The 20333-nt window shown below is 37.6% G+C and overlaps 1 protein-coding gene across 1 annotated transcript; it reads right to left on the bottom strand.

Annotated features, from left to right (window-relative positions):
• Positions 1–8106: 8106 nt before the first annotated feature.
• On the bottom strand, positions 8107–11379 carry LOC109243485 (protein indeterminate-domain 2-like). Its single transcript, XM_019410429.1, has 4 exons — positions 10711–11379; positions 10219–10615; positions 9807–10099; positions 8107–9347 (listed from the first exon to the last, which is right to left on the bottom strand). The coding sequence occupies exons 1-4, from the start codon at positions 10847–10849 to the stop codon at positions 8563–8565; spliced, it is 1614 nt and encodes a 537-aa protein (XP_019265974.1). The 5' UTR covers positions 10850–11379; the 3' UTR covers positions 8107–8562.
• Positions 11380–20333: the final 8954 nt, after the last annotated feature.

Below are 20333 nucleotides of genomic sequence, written 5' to 3' on the forward strand. Positions count from 1 at the left end.
TAGTAGTAATCAATTTAGTTTAGTTTAGTTTAATTCAGTAATTGCATTAGTAATTCCATGTTCAGGATCTAGCTTAAGTTTTGTTCTTCATGTCAATGCTGTTCCCAGTAGCCATATACGTTTAAGTGGTCTGATTTTAGGTTCAGTTAGTCGACTCCTAATTGTTTACTGCAATTTGATTTTAATTGTTCCAACCTCTTGATTAGCTAATTTGTCTAGTTTGATTAGCCCTAGAAATAGATTGCTTGGTTATAGTTAGTGGACTGGTTTAACTTGGTCAGTAACTTCAGGGGATTCAAAGGTAGTTTAGGCATGGAAAAGGGTAGTTTCATTAAGATTGGTAATTATTGAAGTAATGTAAGGGTAGAATAGGAATTGTAATGGGTATAGAACCTTCTAGGTTGGACTATAGTGCATATTTCAGTAAACTTAGGGTAGTTACTTGTGTGACAAGTCAGAAAATAAAGGATAAATATAGAATTAAAATAGGGACCAATGGGGTAAGGGAAAAATCTGAAATTGGACCTAAGTTCACCTATAAATAGGCATTCATTTGCCTTGATTCACAAGTTTTGGAGAGGCCTAAAAATTCCCCCTCCTCAAAAGTACTCCTCAGTCCCCAGATTTGCAAGCAGAAATTCAAAATTCAAAAAACAAAAACAATAGGAAATTACAAAACAAAAATCCAAAAAAAAGGAATACTGTTTATTCAATCTCTTAGGTCAATTCCATGTTTAGTCGTTGGTTTGCATTGTTTAACTTAATTTCTTGTAGTTGAAGGTCAGAAGTAGTCTTGTTTTGATTTCGGTTGGGTTTGTAGTCCAAGCAAGTCAGTAGTGGGTCTATCTTGGTGCTACTGTGTTCAGTCTTTCAATTCCATTTGATACTGGGATCACTGGTCTATTCCTGGGTTGTTGCTGCTGGAAACTATCATTCGCTGCTGCTTGCCCTGCTGTTGTTCCTCTGATTTTTCTTTGCTGTGAATCCTCATTTGCTTACATTCTATCTTCCAGGTACATATTTCCAGCCTATATTGATGTAACTACATTTGATGAATATGGAAATACAATTGAAGCTTGCGTGCAGCCCTGGAATTTCAATTTGACATCTTATTAAGTCTAGATAGCTCGATTACTGTTTGATTGAATATTCATGGTTGTATTAGTTGGACTGTGTAGCTGGACAGCTGATGTTTAGAATCAGCTGTAGATCAATTTCTTAGTAGCCGAATATTGTGTATGAACTGTTAAAAGTAGACGTGCATGATTATTATTTTAAGGGTTCGGATCATGAGCTGAATGCTTGATTGAATATTGGTAGCATAGCATTAATCCAAATGGAGCTCACCATAGTTGTTTGTTTTAACTGAACTGGCAATTAGAATATTACTACTATCAAATCCCAGAAAACGCGAGTAATTGCATAATTTGGTAATCGTACTGGGAAGGCTGGGACGTTTGGATTTACACTCAAGCTGTCCCTGCCTGGGTTCGACCCTGAAGCTATGTTCCTCAGTTATACCTGGTTATATTTAATCATATCTGGGCCAACTGCTCTAACATTAGGCCCAAAGTGTTGGGCCCTTAGCATTCTGGACAGAGTGCTTTATTTATGAATTATCAATTGGTAAAGTTCAGTACCGCTCAAATTGACGCAACTCCAGTTGGGCCTGGAATTTGCTTGTACAGGGCCCATGTTTGGGCAACTTTGTTCTTATGAGTACGACTGAATTTGTTTAGGGCCAACTTTGAGGCCCAAGACACTGAAAGTACATCATTGCTAATTAATTAAGGTCGTTTAGAGACAAGACTTAATAGAAGAATCGTAGTTTCTTTAGGATGCCTTTTAAATAATAAAGTGAGATAAGCCTCGCCAATAAAAATGCAAAATCACGGGGCCCTCGATAAATGTTATATAAAAATACTTAGAATTCGGGCGGACCGTTTAGCGAATTTCACGGTCTTCCTCAAAGATAATAAACGCGTGGTTGCTTTAGGCGCGTATTTTAATAATATTACTTTCCTAAATGTGGGTGCACATATATGTGACCCAAATCCAAATCTCAACGAAGTTGAAATGTGTTGACAATTACGGATGAACTGGTGCGACGTGGTTCGAGACGCATTTTCACGACGTTGCAATCCTTATTAAAAATAACAATAAAAACGGTTTACTACTAAGGCATATAGGTTAGAATGTGTTTTAAAATCAGATAAAAGCAAATACAACAGTTGAGCGACCGTGCTAGAACCACGGAATCCGGGAATGCCTAATACCTTCTCCCGGGTTAACAGAATTCCTTACTCGGAGTTCTGGTTCGCGGACTGTTAACAGAGTCATAATTTCCTCGGATCGGGATTCGAACGGTGACTTGGGACACCATTAATCTCCCAAGTGGCGACTCTGAATATTAATAATAAATCCCGTTCCGACTGTCGTTTAATTGGAAAAACTCCTTTGCGCCCTCACAGGTGTGGAGAAAAGGAGGTGTGACAATACCAACTTGTCACGACCCCAGTTTACCCTCCATGAACATGTCGTGATGACACCTAGTTCCTACAACTAGGTAAGCCTAACAGTGCGGAATAACAAATTAACATTTGCGGAATAATAAATTAAAACTGAACATACGGAAATAACAACTGTATATAAGGCCACTCAGCCTATACAACTCAAAAAAAAATATGCGGAAGTCTACAACTAAATCCCAAAACCCTGAAACTCACGGGAAACACAGGCTAATAGAATGTAGTAAACTGCTCTACACCAGAATGTCTAAACAACATGAAAGGAAAGAAAAGGAACTATCTGCTAAAGCCGGAATAGAGTAGAGACTCCTGGTCTGCGAACGTAGAAGATATACCTCAAGTCTCAGTTAGGACTCTCCACCACGAGGATGATACGTGTGGGAGGAAGTACCAGGATCTGCACATGAAAAACATGCACAGGAAGGGCATGAGTACACCACAGCGGTACTCAGTAAGTGCCAAGCCTAACCTCGGTTGGGTAGTGACGAGGAAGGTCAGGGCCCTACTGAGACAACATAGTAATAATGAGATAACAGAAATAGTTTAAATAAAGTCTACAGCGAGAATCTAAACCAGGTAAATAAGGAAGAACAGTAATAGAAAGCAAAGGTAACAATACACGAAAAATTGCCCTCTCAAGGAATAGTAGCTGGGGGATCTCTTGGTATCCCGAGGATCTCTTGGTATCCTCATCATCAACACTGGGGATCTCTCGGTATCCCGAGGATCTCTTGGTATCCTCAATAAGTAAGTCGGGGATCTCTTAGTATCCCGAGGATCTCTTGGTATCCTCAATAAGTAAACCGGGGATCTCTTGGTATCCCAATATACATATAGAAACACATGTGCCAGGGATCTCTTGGTATCCCGCACCCTCAGTCCAGAATATCTCAAGTACAGAGGGATCTCCCGGGAAGCCGTCCCGTAGTCCCAAATTAAACACACAACAACAACGATTCCTAAATCTCGGAACAATGCTAAAAATCAGGACACGAAGTAGTAAATTATAGCCTAACATGCTTCACAGAGTACAAATAGCATAGTTAAAGCAATTAACCAGGTAAGCCAGCTAAACATGAGTCTCTAAGCTAGCACAGGTACAAACTTACAGTTAAAATGAACAAGTAAACAAGAAAGCTCAGTTTAAATACTTCAAGTAGAAACGGATTTACAACAATTAACAAGTACGCGACCGTCACTTCACGTACGGGGCATTCAAATATTCAAGATCATATCCTAAGGGAAAAAAAAGGTCCCCCACACAAAGTTAGACAAGCCACTTACCTCGAACAGGCTCAATATCAACTAGAAGTCACGTTCTTGCCACAAGTATCCGACTCCAAATGGCTCAAATCTATTCAATTCAATTACACATTGTAAATAACATCGCAAACACCTGGTTTTGCTAATAAATTCAAAGCTACGGCGTAAAATTAGGTGAAATGACCAAAATGCCCTCCAGGCCAACGCCCCGGAATCGAATAATTTCAAAATTTTCAGAACCCTCGTACTCTCACGAGTCTAACCATATAAAAATCTCCCAAATCGGAGGTCAAATGCCCACTCAAAACTCAATAGTTTAGGCAATGAAGTTTTTACCCCAAATCAACCAACTTTTGATCCTAAATTCGAATTCCAATGATGTATTTAACTATATAATGATGAAATGTAACAAGAAGGGACCAAAGAAATGTTACCCAGTGATCTTCACTTCAAATCCCACTAAAAATCGCCTTAAACCGAGCTCTCAATTGATTTTTGTAACTTATGAACTCAAACCCTCAAAATTTCTATTTCTGCCCAGGGATTTCCGCTTCTGCGGACAAGGGACCGCTTATGCGGTCCCGCTTATGCGGAAAACGAGTCATGACTCTCACTAAAGAGCCAATGTCCGCTTCTGCGGACCATTAACCGCTTATGCGGTTCCGCTTCTGCGGAATTTAAGCCGCTTCTGCGGTTCTAATAAAAGTCCAAGTTTCCGCATCTGCGGTTCTCTTTCTCGCAGATGCGAGGCCGCTCCTGCGGAATTTCCTCCGCATCAGCGGTACCTGAAAACTCTGCCCAAACCCGCTCCTGCGATGACCAGGCCGCTTCCGCGGCTCCGCTTCTGCGGTCCCCAAGCCGCAGAAGCGGAAAGATACCAGAAGCAGCAGTGTTGCTATTTCTCAAATTCTAAAACTCTTCCGTTAACCACCCGAAATTATCCCGAGGCCCCCGGGACCTCAACCAAAAGTACTAATACCACCTAATACCTTATTCAAACTTGTACCAATCCTGAAAACACCTAAACAACGCCGGAAACCTAAATTAATCAAAGATTCAAGCCTAAGAACTTCAAATTCCAACCAAACACACTTTCGATCAAAAACCTACCCGAACCTCGTCCGAATGACCTGAAATTTTGCACACACATCCCAAATGACATGACGGAACTACTGCAACTTTTAGAATTCCAATCCGACCCTCGGATCAAAAACTCACTATCGGACCGGAAACTTCAAAAATTCAAACTTTGGCATTTCAAGCCTAAATGAGCTACGAGCCTCCAAAATACATTCCGAACACGCTCCCAACCCCGAAATCACCTAACGGAGCTAACGGAACCATCGAATTTCCATTCCGAGGTCGTCTTCACACTGTTCTGATTACGGACCATTTTTCAACTCTTAAGCTCTCATTTGGGGACTAAGTGTCCCAAAACTCTCCAAAACTCAACACCGAACGTCCCGGCAAACCAAAATAGCAGAAATGAACTTAGGGGAAACAGTTAATGGGGGATCGGGGCGAAATTTCCAAAAACGACCGGCCGGGTCGTTACAGAATGCAAGGAAGGGTTCCCCCATCAAAGGCATCTCGACTGCTTCTAAAATCAGGTCATGGACCAGTAATGCGACTTGTAGAAGACTCCCTACCTATACCTAGCGGAGTTGGCACTAAACTAATAAGGAGAGCAGAAAGCAGCTAGCCGCCATCAGGAGATCCACGACTTTAAGATTAAGATCTGTTTATTCTTTGAGATGACAAAGCTCCCCACTAGGCGCAAATTGTCGAATCAACACCAGGCAGTATAGGAGTCCTTTCTTTGATCAGCCTTGGGGCCGGTTCACAGGGCTTCTTGCTACAGAGAAATCGACGTAGACAGCCTATTATATTAAGGGAATGTATCGGAGTGCAGCAAGCTCATCTAATATATTCGACTTCGCTTGCTTGCACGACTGCCACACTCTTTTTTACTTTCAAAATAAAATATTTCTTCGCTATCTTTCTTTGAGCTCCTAGGCAATAGATCCTACTCCCTAAGAAGAGTCAATAAGAAAGAGGGATCGTGCATTATCCGGAATGACTGGGCGTAAAGCGTCTGTAGGTGGCTTTTTACGTCCGCCGTCAAATCCCAAGGCTCAACCCTAGACAGGCGGTAGAAACTACCAAGCCGGAGCTGTTAATATAGTGCGTACTGCATAGCAGTAACGCTAAGAGGTTTCTCGTTGGTAAATACTTACCTACACGTGGTGTTTACACTAATCTAATAAATATATTACACATACACTTACAAATATAGCTATAGTTAAATCCTAGTTAATTAATACACATTATTACCTAACGTTATCATTTTACCCTGATAAGTTAATAGAGTTTGGTACAAATACTGGTGGGACTAAGTTTTTTACCTTCCTCGTTTAGTGTCTACCAGCCTAATTAGGTGAAGATGATGCTGGAATCTTTTTAAATTTGGTTACAAGTGTAGACCACAGAAATTAAATTACTGGTCCCATTGTACAAAGTTTGAATTCAAATCTTCTTGCAATTCAGTATTTTATTTGGTACAAAAAACATGGCATTTATGGCTTCCCATTGAGGAAAAACTTGTATATAGCTTGAATGCCCTCGTTACATCCAATCTCCTTAAATACCAACCCCACCCCAACCCCCTCCCGCGGCCCTGGGGCTTTACTCTCCAAATGCCTCAAGTCAACATCTCCACATTTTTATAGAAAAATTATTTTCATGCAGTTGATCAACAGGCACCAAAAATGTCTAGACACAAACTTGAACCAGTTTTATTTCTATTCTCTTTATTGTAGGTAATTGTTGTTGTCGTCATCTAATACAATTAAAGAAGAAAATAAGTAAAAATCATCAGTTGTGATAGGTCTTTTGAACAGAGAGAAGCAAACCTAATGTCGCATATTAAGAAAGGAAGATTAGGTGAGAGACCATTGTTTATAACCTCATCCCAATATTAATCATATTTCATTATTCCAGGTTACTACTACCAAACAAAAATAAACGACAAGAATAATGCATAAACTTCCACAATAGCTCATTATTTATTAAAGTAATGATAATAATTAGAGGACCGTTGAGTTGCTACTTAAACTGATGCTAACCTGACGCGTTTTTGTTTCCAGTAGAGTCTTCCAACATTAGATGTCCCAATTGGAGTTCCAAGTCAAAGTGGAATTGGAAAATGGTGAGAAAACTCTCAGCCTTTGCTGTGACATAGACATCAATAAAAAATCATAAGAATTCAATGTTTAAATACTAAGCGACAGAAAAATCAGTAAATAATTTTTTTCATTTCTGACTAAGTCTTTATGAGCAAAACTATTCATTATTTGCAATTTTGTGATGATAGGAGATATCAAATACTCATGGAATACTTGAGGTACGCACAAAGTGATTGAGAAGTTGCTGTTAATTAAAAAATCCTTGCATCAGATTCCTTCAGTTTGAGGTCAAAAGCACAATTATGAAAAGCCCTCTCACAGCACATTCACTTGATTTATTCTATTTTATGTCTTTTCTCTAACTACGACTTAAGTTCTTCTAACTTTTAATCATTACCACACTATTAAAACTTATCTAAAGACTATTTATCTCTGCTTTTTTTCCAAATTTACCTCAACGTCTCCTACCATATCCAAGCTTTGGTACTTTTTTCCCTTGTGGTATTGATTCAGGCATGGTCCCTTCTCCAATCTAATCAACCAAACATATATTAATAAAGTTTAATATACCACCGACTTTGATGTCAACCAGGAGTTCGGCAGCTTGTGAAATATGGTGGTATTTAGCTAATTTCTTTTTATTAAAGTTGACAATTAGGAACCAACTTGCCGGCTTCATAATAAAGTATATAGTTGAAATGGTTCAGAAATATTAAATTCAATTCTATAAATTACTTGGATTCGGTCCACCCTAGAGGTGGTCACTTCTAGGATCAAGCCCCATTGTTGGCTAAATTTTGGTTTTAAATTGATTAATTAGCTTGGAGTTGAACAGCAAGCATTAAGTTTACCAGGTCTATGATTTAGTCAGGCGTGAATTGTAATACGAAGATGATTTATGTAGTGATTAATGAAATCAGGATATATATATATATATATATATTTATGCAATAATAGTAATGCAAGTATTGTTATACTATAAATAACGATGCAAAAATTATTATGCACAAATTACCTACATAACGTAAAATCACTTTTAGATACTCTTAGTCAGGTGTTACTAATGCTCATATTGTTATACCACATTGCATTACTAAAACGTTAAATTATACTAATAATGCATAATTGTATACCGAAAACATGAATTTTATACCAGGACTAAACATACTGAACTCAAGCCAGACAACTTCTCAATGCTTTACCGAGACATTTGATAACAATTCCACCAGATTTGACCTCCCTTGCTTAAAAGTATAACTTATATTTTATCACATAACACAGCTACATTTGTAATAAACAGCAAAGGAGTTTATGATAGACATTCAGCTTCTACTGTACAACAAAAAAAAAAGACATCTTTTCCTTTCCTACAGGCAGTAGAACAATCTTAAAAAGTGTGAACTGCCTCAGGAACTTTCCTCCAGCCATGCTATCCTTAATTTCTTGAGACTGAGGGCACTACTTGGGTTTGCCATTTTGTTTTGCTCCATCAACTAAAATTCCATGGTCCTGTACAGTATAAACCTGACCCTTCTCAACTAGACCAAGTATGGTCATATTCCTTTCACTGAGAAATGAAGTCAATATCATGAATTTCTTCCTAAATCTTTCCCACTGAAATCTCCACTACCGAAAGATCCTGCTGCAGTTGCCATGTCTAGATTACTACCCATGGATGTTAGTAGAGCCGACAATCCAGGCGATGGACCGCCACTAGCAGCCATCCCTAATCCAAGAAGGTCAAGAGTAGGATGCTTGGGACCAAAAACAGAGGGAGTTCCCAACATTAATTCCTTTAGACCTGAACCAGCATCACAGGGTAGTCCAAGCCCAAGGCCTGCAGCCAATGATGCACCATTGGTTTCCATTGGTCTACCACTCCATTCTTGTTGTCCATTAGAAGGGGATGAGGAGGACATAACCCCAAGGCCCCTCAACAATGATGAGCTGGTTGCTGCTGCACCCATCTGAGCTGCCTTCTGCAGTAATGCTGTTGCAGACATGGCCGGTTGTGGTACTGGAGCATATTGCCTCCGCTCTTGTCCAGCTGGTCTAAATATTGATGAACCGTGACTCATTGCTAGGCAGAGAGATATTGGTTCTGCAGATGAAGGTGGTGCCATCTCAGGTACGCGTTCAGGAGCCACAGCTCGAAACAAGTCAGTGAATCCAGGAGCTTGAGACGGCAAACTTCCTGAAGCTGTTGATGAAGCAAACAAGCTTCCAAAAACATTACTGCTACTACTTCCATTACTACAAGAGCTACTACTGCTGCTACAACTTCCAGTCAAGCTTGCTAAAGCTGTTGTTTCCTCCATAACCTGTTTGCCAGCAGTTCCAGTAGAATTTGGGTTCGGATTCTCCCGCAACTCTGCAGAAACAATTATGGAAAGATAAAAAGTAGCATACTTATTTAAAGAAACAGAGAAAGTTAAAACTTTTCATATAAAAGAATGTTATCTATAGCAAAAGTAGAATCAACAACAGTATCTGCACTTACATACTTATTTAAGTATACCACCTATTTCTTTCTTTAGGCAATAGTTTCTCAGATTAAATCTTCATTTTTAATTATTTTACTTGATTTCTTTTTGTTTTTCTATTTCAGACCCTACTTCTATCTATAGGATTTGGACTGATTATAAAAGATTTCCTTTGTATAACGAGTAATAATACAGGGGAAAAAACAAGGATCAATAAATGACAAAATTAACTAGACTCCAAGATAAAGAAAGAACAAAGCTCTTTTGTTTGGTATGTAACAACCACACAACCGACAAATTACAAATCCACAAAATTTAAAATTTCAAACATCAATTCAAAAAGGCACCTGGATTCTGAACAGAGGAAACAAATGATATCACGGTAGTTGACGGAGGAATAGCAGCAGGGGTTAAAGTCTTTGGAGCTGCTGGCGGAGGAAGAGCTGCTGGTGGTGGTGGTGGTTGAGACTCGGCGGCAGGTGGAGACGCCGTCGGTGTAGGTGGTGGTGATGATGAAGCAGCAGTAGCTTGTGTCTTAGGTTCCTCATTAGTAACATTAGGAGGTTTCTCTGGTACTGCTTTTGCACTCTCTTGAGCTAATACATCACAAAAAGCCCTATGTGTGATAAAGCTATCCCTCCTATATAGTATTATTAGCAAACAAAGTTCTCAACTTTAGAAACCAAATAAATTAAATTGCCACTACAAAAAGATTTATAGCAATAACAGTGAAAATTAAAAGGAGCATAAAGAATTCACCTTGAAAATAAAGTGCCACAATCACATTTATACTCTCTAGTACCACAAATCTTAGAATGAGCCTTTAAATCAGACTGAACTGCATATTTCTTAGAACACTTGTCACATTTCCACTTCTTCTCACCATGTTTACGGCAGAAATGTTTCTTAATTCCGGTCAAATCACCCAATGCCCGTGAAGGATCGTGGTGAACACAAGTGGTTTCAGGGCAAACATAAACTCTCTTCTTCACCTCTTGGCTTGATCTCTGCCTTAGCTTCCATGGCAAATTATGACCCCTTCTATGAAGCTGCAAATTCTGGTCCCTTTGAAATCCTTTACTGCAAATTTCACAAACAAATCTGTTCGTCGCTAGTAGAGTTTTAGGTGACAAAGCAATAACCTCTGCATCGGGATCTAATCAAAACAAGAACAAAACAAAAACCCTAAAAATCAAATCTATAATTTGGGAAATTGGGTTTATAAAAAATTGTAGTTAAACAAAATTTTACCTGGCATCCCAGGAAGATTTCTCTTTTTCTTAGCTGATTCTTTCTGAGGAGGAGCTTGATTACCTGAAGAAGAAACACTTACTTCACCTGAGCCTGTTGAATCGTTCATGGCGGATGAGTTATCTGGGTCGGCCGGCATGATTAATTACTTCTTATTAGGGTTTTTTTGGGGGTAGCTAAAAAGGGAAATCTTTAGAACTTTCTGATTTTGCTTCCCTTTTTGCCGTATCTACCAGTCAATCTTTGCTCTCTTTTTCTTCTTTCTTTTTTGTAACCAACTACCAGTTCTGATCAAACCAAGCTAAATTAGCGAATCACCATGACTTAGAATTAGCTCAAAACAAAGTAAACGAACAAAACCCAGATGTCAAAATCAACGGCGAAAGTCGCAAAGTTTAAGCAAATGGGGTTGCTTAAAAGGAAAGCTGATGGAGATAAGTACCGGACCGGAAATGAGAAGGGGACCGGTAAGCAAGTCGGCTGCTCGGAAATCTAGAGAGAGGAAATTTAATGTGAGAACAGAGACTGCAAAAAGTCTACTGAGTCTTGGGTCTTTCACTCTTACTTTTCAAGAACATGAAGAAAAAATATAGAATAGAAATATTGGAAATGATAGTAGGAATAGTTAAGTACTTGTCGTTTACAGTGAAGTAAATAAATGTGTCTGAACTATGGAGAGGGATAAGGACGTCTACTGTATTATTATTGTTAGTAGTTGTTGTTCAAGACTTTAATGCTTTGGTCTTCTTCTTCTTCATTTTTTTTTTTTTTGTAGTAATTCCTTAAATGCAGGTTACAATTTGATCATAGTCATCTATGAATTAAAAAAAGTGAGATGAGGGATAAATTTTTTGAATAAAATGTAAATTATTTAATTATGTATTTAATTGATGTTTTATTTTCAGTATAAGATGTTCCTAATTACTTCTACTATTTTTCTGAAACTATTTTATAGTGTTATATTTAAAGTGGGATAACAATTTCGAAATAGTTAATTAAACAATCAAATGACAGAAGTACATTTTTTAATAATAATTATTTTTAAGAAGATTAAGGTTAAAATTAAAAATAAGAATTTGTGTAATTGACCTTAAATAGGTTTTTTCAGCTTTATTAGCGCTCACCTTTTAATCCAACCCTAAGATCAACAATCTTAATTGTCATGGGACCATGTTAGAATAATAAAAGACAAAGGTTGATATGGTTGTTTGGGCCTTTTATTGTAATTAGTCATAGTTAGATTTAGCAGTGACCCAATCTATTTTCGTATCAGTTGTAATTGGACCACCTGGTAATAGGCCCACTATTTATATTTGTTACTTTGTTCTTTATTTTGTACAGAGAGACCGTGGATTTATTTTTTCTTTCAATAATAAGAAAATATATCATGCTTCTCTTTTCTTCTCGAAGCTTCTCTCAGATGTAACACTCAATTTCATTTTCATCTCTCCTCTAGATCTACAATATCTAACATGGTATCAGAGCGTAGATCCTGATAGCTCATTTCGTCTGCTTCCGATTGATGTTAATCACATCGTTCTTTGTCGAATTTTGGTCCTTTTTTGTTGATTTCATGCTGAAATAGGTTTTTGTCCAAATTTGCTGGAAATTTTCGGAATATTTTGCTTACTTCTACTGGATCTTCAGTTTTGATGGAGATATTGAATGATTTTCTGACTATTTCGAGCTAGGGTTTTGACTACTTCGAGCTAGGGTTTCTTCGTCATTTTGCTGAGCCGCCTGAAGCCTATTCTTCGATTTTACAAGGTTGTTCTCTTTTCGGTTGCAAAAGAGAGGGGTAAATCTGTTCTTCTTCACATTTCTTATTTTGTTGAATATTAGTTTGGATATTGTGTTTGTTACCCTGTACTTTCACAATGACAAATGATAATCCTGCTATCACGCCTTCCTCATCATCTACTGTGTCTCGCACTGTGTTTCATGAGGATGATTTTACACATCCCTGTCATCCCCTGTATGTGCATCCATCAGACGTACTAGGAGCTTCTTTGGTTTCTAGTCCGTTTGATGGCACCTGCTATGGCAGCTGGAGGAGAAATATTTTGGTTGCTCTTTCTATTCGAAATAAACTTGATTTTATTAGCGATTCTTCTACAAAGTCGCCTGTTGGATCTCCTCTGGCTCGCCAATGGCAACGATATAATGATCTTGTAGTTTTATGGTTGATCAACTCTTTGTCAAAAGAGATATCTCGTAGTGTAGAATATTCTGAATCTGCCAAGGAAATTTGGTGTGAATTGGAAGAGAGATATGGTAAAGTTGATGGGGATAGAGTCTTTTAGCTAAAGAAAGAATTAGCTCATATTTCCCAAGGGTCTTTAGACATAGCCTCGTATTTTAACAAATTTAAACAACTCTGGGATGAGATTGCATCCTACAATATTAGAGTTTGTACTTGTGGAGGAAAAGCTGCTGAGGATGAAGAGCAAAAGGTTTATCAGTTCCTTATGGGTCTGAATGATACCTATGTGCAGACTCACAGCAACATTTTAATGATGAAGCCACTTCCATCTGTTGGAAATGTGTACAGCATTATCTTGTCTGATGAAAAACAGAGACAAGTGTCTTCTGCCTCTCAGTTTTCATCTCAATCTGCTTCTTTTCATGCTGGGACTTCTAAGCCCTCATTCCCCTCTAAGGTTTCTTTTGATGGGACCAGGAATTCTCTTATTTGCAAGTACTGCAAAAAAACCTGGTCACTCAATAGATAAATGCTATAAGCTGCATGGATATCCTTCTCATTTCAAGTTCAACAAAGGACCTCCTCCTCGCAGATCTGCTGCACATGTTGAGCTTGACTCTCCTGGTGCTAATTTTGTGCCTGGTAGTTCTGCTGGTCCACCTGAGCATGAAGACTCTTCTATTATACCTGGCCTCACCAAGGATCAATACTCCCAGCTGATGATTTTTTGCAACAATCCCAAATTTCTGCTTCCCCACACTCTCCACCTCTTTTGGCTTCTACTAACTTTGCTGGTAAGCTTATGCCTTATGAGGGTGTTTCTTATGGAGCTTGTATGTTATTTAGTGTGAATGGCATTGTTTGGATAATAGACTCCGGAGCTACTGATCATATGACTTCTATTAAAGGCCTACTTTTTGACATAATCACTCTTCCCATTCCCTATCTTGTGTCTCTCCCCCATTCCCTATCTTGTGTCTCTCCCAAATGGGTACAAAGTCAAAGTAACCAATGTTGGATCTTTAGCTTTGTTCCCTGATTTAATCCTTCATAATGCCCTTACATTCCCAGTTTCAAACATAATCTCATATCTGTTCACAAACTTTTAAATCATTGTGATGATGTTGTTCAGTTTACCAAGTCTGCTTGCACATTCCAGGGCCCTTCAGTAAAGAAGCCAGTGGTGCTTGGTAGGCTGGACACTGGACTTTACAAGCTATTTCAGCATGTGACCTCACCCATTGAGTCTGCTCATGTGAACTCTTGTTCTTCAGTTGTTTCTTCTTTACCTATTTCCTCTTTACCTGTACTTTCTACTACTAATGTTGATGTGAATCACAATTCTTCTGTAAATGCCATAGTTACTTCAAATAAAGTGAATAACTCTGATGTTGTTTGGCATTATAGACTTGGGCATATACCATTTTCCAAGATGAAATTTATTTCTGGTGTTAATTGTGACTTGTCCTCCAAACAGTCCTTCACTTGCCCTATTTGTCCATTAGCAAGACAAACTATACTTCCCTTTCATGACAGTTCCATTCAATCCTCTCATTCTTTTCAACTTATTCACATAGATACTTGGGGTCCTTATTCTACTCCTACTCACTCTGGTGCTAGGTATTTCCTTACTATAGTAGATGACTACACTAGGGCCACCTGGACACACCTATTGGGGGTATTTCCATGGTTGAAACCCAATTTCACACTAGAGTCCAGACTGTAAGGAGTGACAATGCTTTAGAATTAGGTTCCTCTTCTTCTGGAGCATTTTTCTTCTCTGAAAAAGGTATTATTCATCAAACCTCTTGCCCACACACTCCACAACAGAATGGTGTGGTAGAAAGAAAACATAGACACTTGCTAGAAACTGCCAGGGCTCTTTTGTTTCAATCTCATCTTCCTGTAAAGTTTTGGGGAGATTGCCTACTCACTGCCACATATTTGATTAACAGATTCCCTTCCCCCCTCCTCAACAACAAGAGTCCCTATGAATTACTTTTTGGCAAGGCTCCCACATATTCCCATCTTAGATCTTTTGGCTGCCTGTGTTATTCTACTATGCCTAAGGTCCATAGGGATAAATTTCATCCTAGATCTATTCCTTGTGTCTTTCTAGGATACCCTTTTGCCAAAAAGGGTTACAAACTCTACAATCTCACCACTAAGTCTTGTTTTGTCTCCAGAGATGTCATTTTTCATGAACACATTTTCCCTTTTCTTACATCTTCTCCTTCTCCTTCACCTGCATTGCCTTCTCCTCTTTCTCCTGATCATTTTTCTTATGATTCACCTTCCCCTATACCTACTCCTACTTCTGATCCTTCTGCCCCTTCTATACCTTCTGTTTCAACAACTTCTCCATCCATCTCTATACCTATCCCTTCTCCTTCTGTTTTATCTCCAACTCTTCCTTCTGATGTTTCAGCTTCTACTCTACCCTCTCCTGTTCCTGTTTCTTCTGCTCCATCTTCTAATCCTCCTCCTCTTAGGAGGTCTAGTAGACCTCATTCTGTCCCTACCTATCTTCAAAATTTTATTTGTTCCAATCTTCCTCATTCCATTTCTGCCCCTGGTTCTTCTAGCTCTGAGTCTTTATCATTAAATGCAACCACTTTACAGCTCCACATCCCTGAGCCTTACACTTACTCACAGGCTGCTGCTGTCCCTGAGTGGCAGGAGGCCATGAGGCTTTGGAGGCAAATAGAACTTGGGATATTGTTGAGTTATCCCCTGGTAAAAAGCCTATAAGCTGTAAATGGGTATATAAAGTAAAATATAAGGCTGATGGGACTCTAGAGAGGTATAAGGCCAGGTTAGTAGTTAGAGGTGATACTCAGGTTGAAGGGGTTGATTTTCATGAAACTTTTTCCCCTGTTGTCAAAATGTCTACTGTGAAAACATTGATTGCTGTGGCTGTAAAACAGCACTGGCCATTGTTCCAACTTGATGTCAATAATGCATTCATGCATGAGGATCTTGATGAAGAGGTTTTCATGAAAATACCTCCTGGTTTGTCTGTTTCTCCCTCTTCCTCTACTTCTCCTACTTTGGCTTGTAAACTACTCAAATCCCTCTATGGTTTGAGACATGCCTCCAGACAATGGTATGCAAAGCTGTCTCAAGCTCTTTGCTCTAGAGGATATTCTCATTCTTTGAATGACTACTCCCTATTCACTAGGGGTTCTGGTTCTTCTTTGGTTATTTTAGCTGTGTTATGTGGATGACATTATTTTGACTTGGCACTGATCTCTCTGAGATTTCATCTTTAAAAGGCTTTCTACATGACAGTTCAGGATTAAGACCTTGGTTCCCTTAACTATTTTCTGGGTATTGAAGTGCTTTATTGTGATTCTGGTGTTCTTCTTCACCAAAAGAAGTTCACTCATGATTTGTTAGAGTCCTTTGACTCTTCTGNGCTTCTGTTGGTGATCTTTTTCCCAAGCCTGAGGAATATAGATGTTTAGTGGGCAAGTTGAATTTTTTAACCCACACTCGACCTGATATCAGCTTTGCTGTACAACACCTTAGCCAGTTCTTGCAAACCTCTCGTATTCCTCATATGCAGGCTGCCTTACATCTCTTGCGCTATTTGAAAGGGACTTCTGATTTTGGCTTGTTCTTCAGTAATTCTCCTGACCTTGGTTTAAGAGCCTACTGTGACAGTGACTGGGCTTCTTGTGCTGATAGTAGACGGTCTGTTACTGGTTTTTGTGTGTTTCTGGGTGACTGTTTGGTGAGTTGGAAGTCTAAGAAACAGCCTGTGGTCTCTCTTTCCTCTGCTGAAGCTGAATACCGGGCCATGAGTAAAGCTGCTACTGAGGTTACTTGGCTTTCCAGATTATTATTTGATTTTGGTCTTCCTTCTTCTGCTCCTGTTCCTTTATACTGTGATAACCAGGCTGCATTGCACATTGCTCGCAACCCTGTTTTTCATGAGCGGACCAAACATATAGAGCTGGACTGTCATTTTATCAGAAGAAAGATTGGTGATGGCCTGATCAGCTTAGCTCATGTTTCCACTGCTGCTCAAGTTGCTGATATACTTACCAAGGTGTTCCCTGGGCCTGCTCATCATTTCCACCTTCGCAAGTTGGGGGTTTTCCAATCTCCAACTTGAGGGGGGTTGTTAGAATAATAGAAGACAAAGGTTGATATGGTTGTTTGGGCCTTTTATTGTAATTAGTCATAGTTAGATTTAGCAGTGGCCCAATCTATTTTCGTATCAGTTGTAACTGGGCCACCGGGTAACAGGCCCACTATTTATATTTGTTACTTTGTTCTTTATTTTGTACGGAGAGACCGGGGATTCATTTTTTCTTTCAATAATAAGAAAATATATCATGCTTCTCTCTTCTTCTCGAAGCTTCTCTCAGATGTAACACTCAACTTCATTTTCATTTCTCCTCTAGATCTACAATATCTAACAGACCATATGTCCTTTCAGAACTACAATATACTCAGTGTAATCGTTATGGGACCATCTGTCCTTTTATTTAAAAAATATATTTCAACCCCATAGTTTGACATAAATTAAACAAATTTAAAATTTATTTTTGATCTATGTGTTCTCGCATAATTTTACCGTAACAATCAAGATTAAATTATTTAATTTAATATAAATATCAAGTACATGTAAGGATTTACTGTAGCATTAATTTTTTGCTTTTTTAAGCTTAGAACAAGAACTGTGGTATGATTTTTCAAGAGACTTACTTTATTCGACTCAGCATTACTATCACGTCTTCATTTCTCCTCCACTCAATTTTCAATCATCAGTCAATATTCATCTACCTCTTCCTTTGCATTTACAATTAGCCCTCTCTTCCACATATATACATCAACATTCAACCTTTTGTATTTTCCCAAAAAAGAAAAAGTGGAAAAAATGCTAAAAATTGAAACTGACTGAACTTGCTTCTGATTTGGTAAGTTTGGCAAAACAAACTTTAATACTATAAATGTTTTCTCATAAACAAGAACTGACTCAATCTAATCACAAACATTCCTAGTCCCCACGGCTTGGGGAGTCCAAGTAGCAATGGTCAATTTGCAACAACTTAGGTCAAAGTTTCAATTTGTAAATGTGTTTTCTTTTTTAACTTTTTACCACAAAAAAAAAAAAGGAAATTTTTTCCAGCCAAATATGGAGTAAAAGAGTTTATACAATAAAAAAAATGGTGTTTGGTTGACAAAATTATTCGAAAGAAAAATTCTAACACTTTTGAAAGCATACTCCATCTTAAGTGTGTTGACTGATGAATGAGAAAATGATGGTCCCTTTGTTGAATTAAGGTTAAAAAATAAGGGGTCATTTAGTAAGGTGTATAAGAATAATAATTTTGAATATGATGTATTAATGTAGGGATTAGTAATGTTGAGATTAATTATATTGGGATTATTTCTTATCGACGGTAGGATTTGAAAAGGGTTTTGAAAGAACAATTATGTCTTTATACATGTTTATCCATGTATAAAAACCCATGGCATTGTTAATGTCATGGTTTGCTATGCATAAGGAATAGTAGAAGAATTAATCCAAATAGACGCTCATCCAATTACTTAAACTTAAAATAGTCGGTAGGGTATTATATATGCATAATTTATGTACTATATATGTGTAATGTGTTTAATAAATGTATAATCTATGTATATGGCTAGAAAAAGTAAACAATGAACATAGATGACTATTTGTTTAATTAAAGACACCATAGTAGTACTGAATAGCGTGTAACTAATACAAATATTAGTTAATATAGATTGAAAAACACTACCAAACAAGAAATTAGTAATAATAAAGCTAATAAATATATTATTTTCCTTAATACATTTTAAGAGTTGCCTAGAGCGAAAATAAGCCAAACTTTCTTTATAAGTAAGCTTCCTTCCAAATATGAAATTCAACGTGCTGTTACGTCGGTAATGAACATTTGTTACTAATGTCCCAATCCTAAACTTGGCATTTTAGTAGGATTAGAATAATCATATAATTAGTCTAAGTCTGTTTCTTCCTTATCACGCCAAGGTTTGAGGTAAAGAGTCTATTTCCTTCATTAAGCAATTAAACTGCACAATAAGATGCAATTATTATTTCTGTTCAATTTTGTGATATTGTTTGATTGTACGGAAATGATAGTTGAAGAATATTTAAAAGAAATGATCAAAAAATGAATTTGTTCTCCCATCTTTTTTTAGCCGAGGGTCTACCGGAAATATTTCTCTACCCTTGCAAGGTAGGGGTAAGGTTGCGTACATCCTACACTCCCAGACTTCACTTATAGAATTACACTGATAGCAAAAGTCGTCGATAATCTTTTACAACAACAAGATGGAATCTAGAGAGAATAGTGTGTACATAGATCTTACTCCTACCTTGAGAAGATAGAGAAGTTATTTATGATAGACCTTCGGCTCAAAGAAAGATTTAAAAAAAAGTAATAATAACAAGATTGTAAGAAAATCGAAGTGAAAGAAACAACATGCATATAGTAATAGAAATCTAAGTATAAGAAAATAATATAAGACGAATACTAATACTACTAGTAGAAAAAAGAGAAATGCTCGACTAATTAATCTTTTATCCTAATTCTTGATCTCAACAATCTTTTCTTTTTTCTTTTTCTTTTCCTAAATGTTGGAGACACAGCTATCTGCCAGAGGACATGTTACTTGTAATACTAGTCCAAGAATTGACTTGTCCATTTCATACTTCAAATAAAGAGGCTCAGCTGACTCAAAAGATAAAAGATCAAGGAAAGTGTCGAGTAGCACTTCTCTTGATTAAATGCAATAAGTTTCATTTGAAATTTCATCTTAATCTCAAAATTTCTCCTTTTCTTTTTCATTTTGAAATCACTTATTTCCTGTTTAAGTCAATTATTTTTTTGGAGGCTTCTTCCTTGTATTGATCTTTATTAAACTTGAAATTTCGAAAATATTATCTAATTTAAAGGAATTTGTATATATAGTTGACGCACGCAAAACACAATACGTTATTGATACTGGCTAATCAAAGATACTATCGTATAATATCGTCTTCACAGGGATTGGATTTACACATTGTTCAAGTAATTATTGGTTTAATTGCTATTCATGAGCATTAACACTTGAGTTAAATGATTATAAACTAAGTTTAACTACTAAAACAAAGCAATTGACAATTGACAGCAAGGAGTTAGAGATTCACAAAGTTGGTTTCTTATCAATGTGAGGAATAAAAATTTGACAGGATAAGTGCAAGATAGCTATTTGGTATTTAACTCTAGTTTAATTAACTCTAATGTTCTATGATTCTCACGAATTCACTCGATGATTAGTTCAAACGTGTAGCCAAGACTCATCTCTCAATTAAATCTTAGCTCTACGAGGTAAACTAATATAATCAGCACTGTGAGGTGTGCAAGCATGCGTTAATAGATTG

Source organism: Nicotiana attenuata, unplaced genomic scaffold, assembly GCF_001879085.1.
Source record: "Nicotiana attenuata strain UT unplaced genomic scaffold, NIATTr2, whole genome shotgun sequence".
Taxonomy (NCBI): Eukaryota; Viridiplantae; Streptophyta; class Magnoliopsida; order Solanales; family Solanaceae; genus Nicotiana; species Nicotiana attenuata.

What these genes read in the sequence shown, in the direction of transcription:
- LOC109243485 (XM_019410429.1), bottom strand. Translation starts at nt 10,849, where the DNA reads ATGCCGGCCGACCCAGATAACTCATCCGCCATGAACGATTCAACAGGC. An exon ending in AAATCTTCCTGGGATGCCAG is followed by an intron (nt 10,616 to 10,710) that starts GTAAAATTTTGT and finishes TGTTTTGATTAG; the next exon opens with ATCCCGATGCAGAGGTTATT. An exon ending in TTCCTCTGTTCAGAATCCAG is followed by an intron (nt 9,348 to 9,806) that starts GTGCCTTTTTGA and finishes TTGTTTCTGCAG; the next exon opens with AGTTGCGGGAGAATCCGAAC.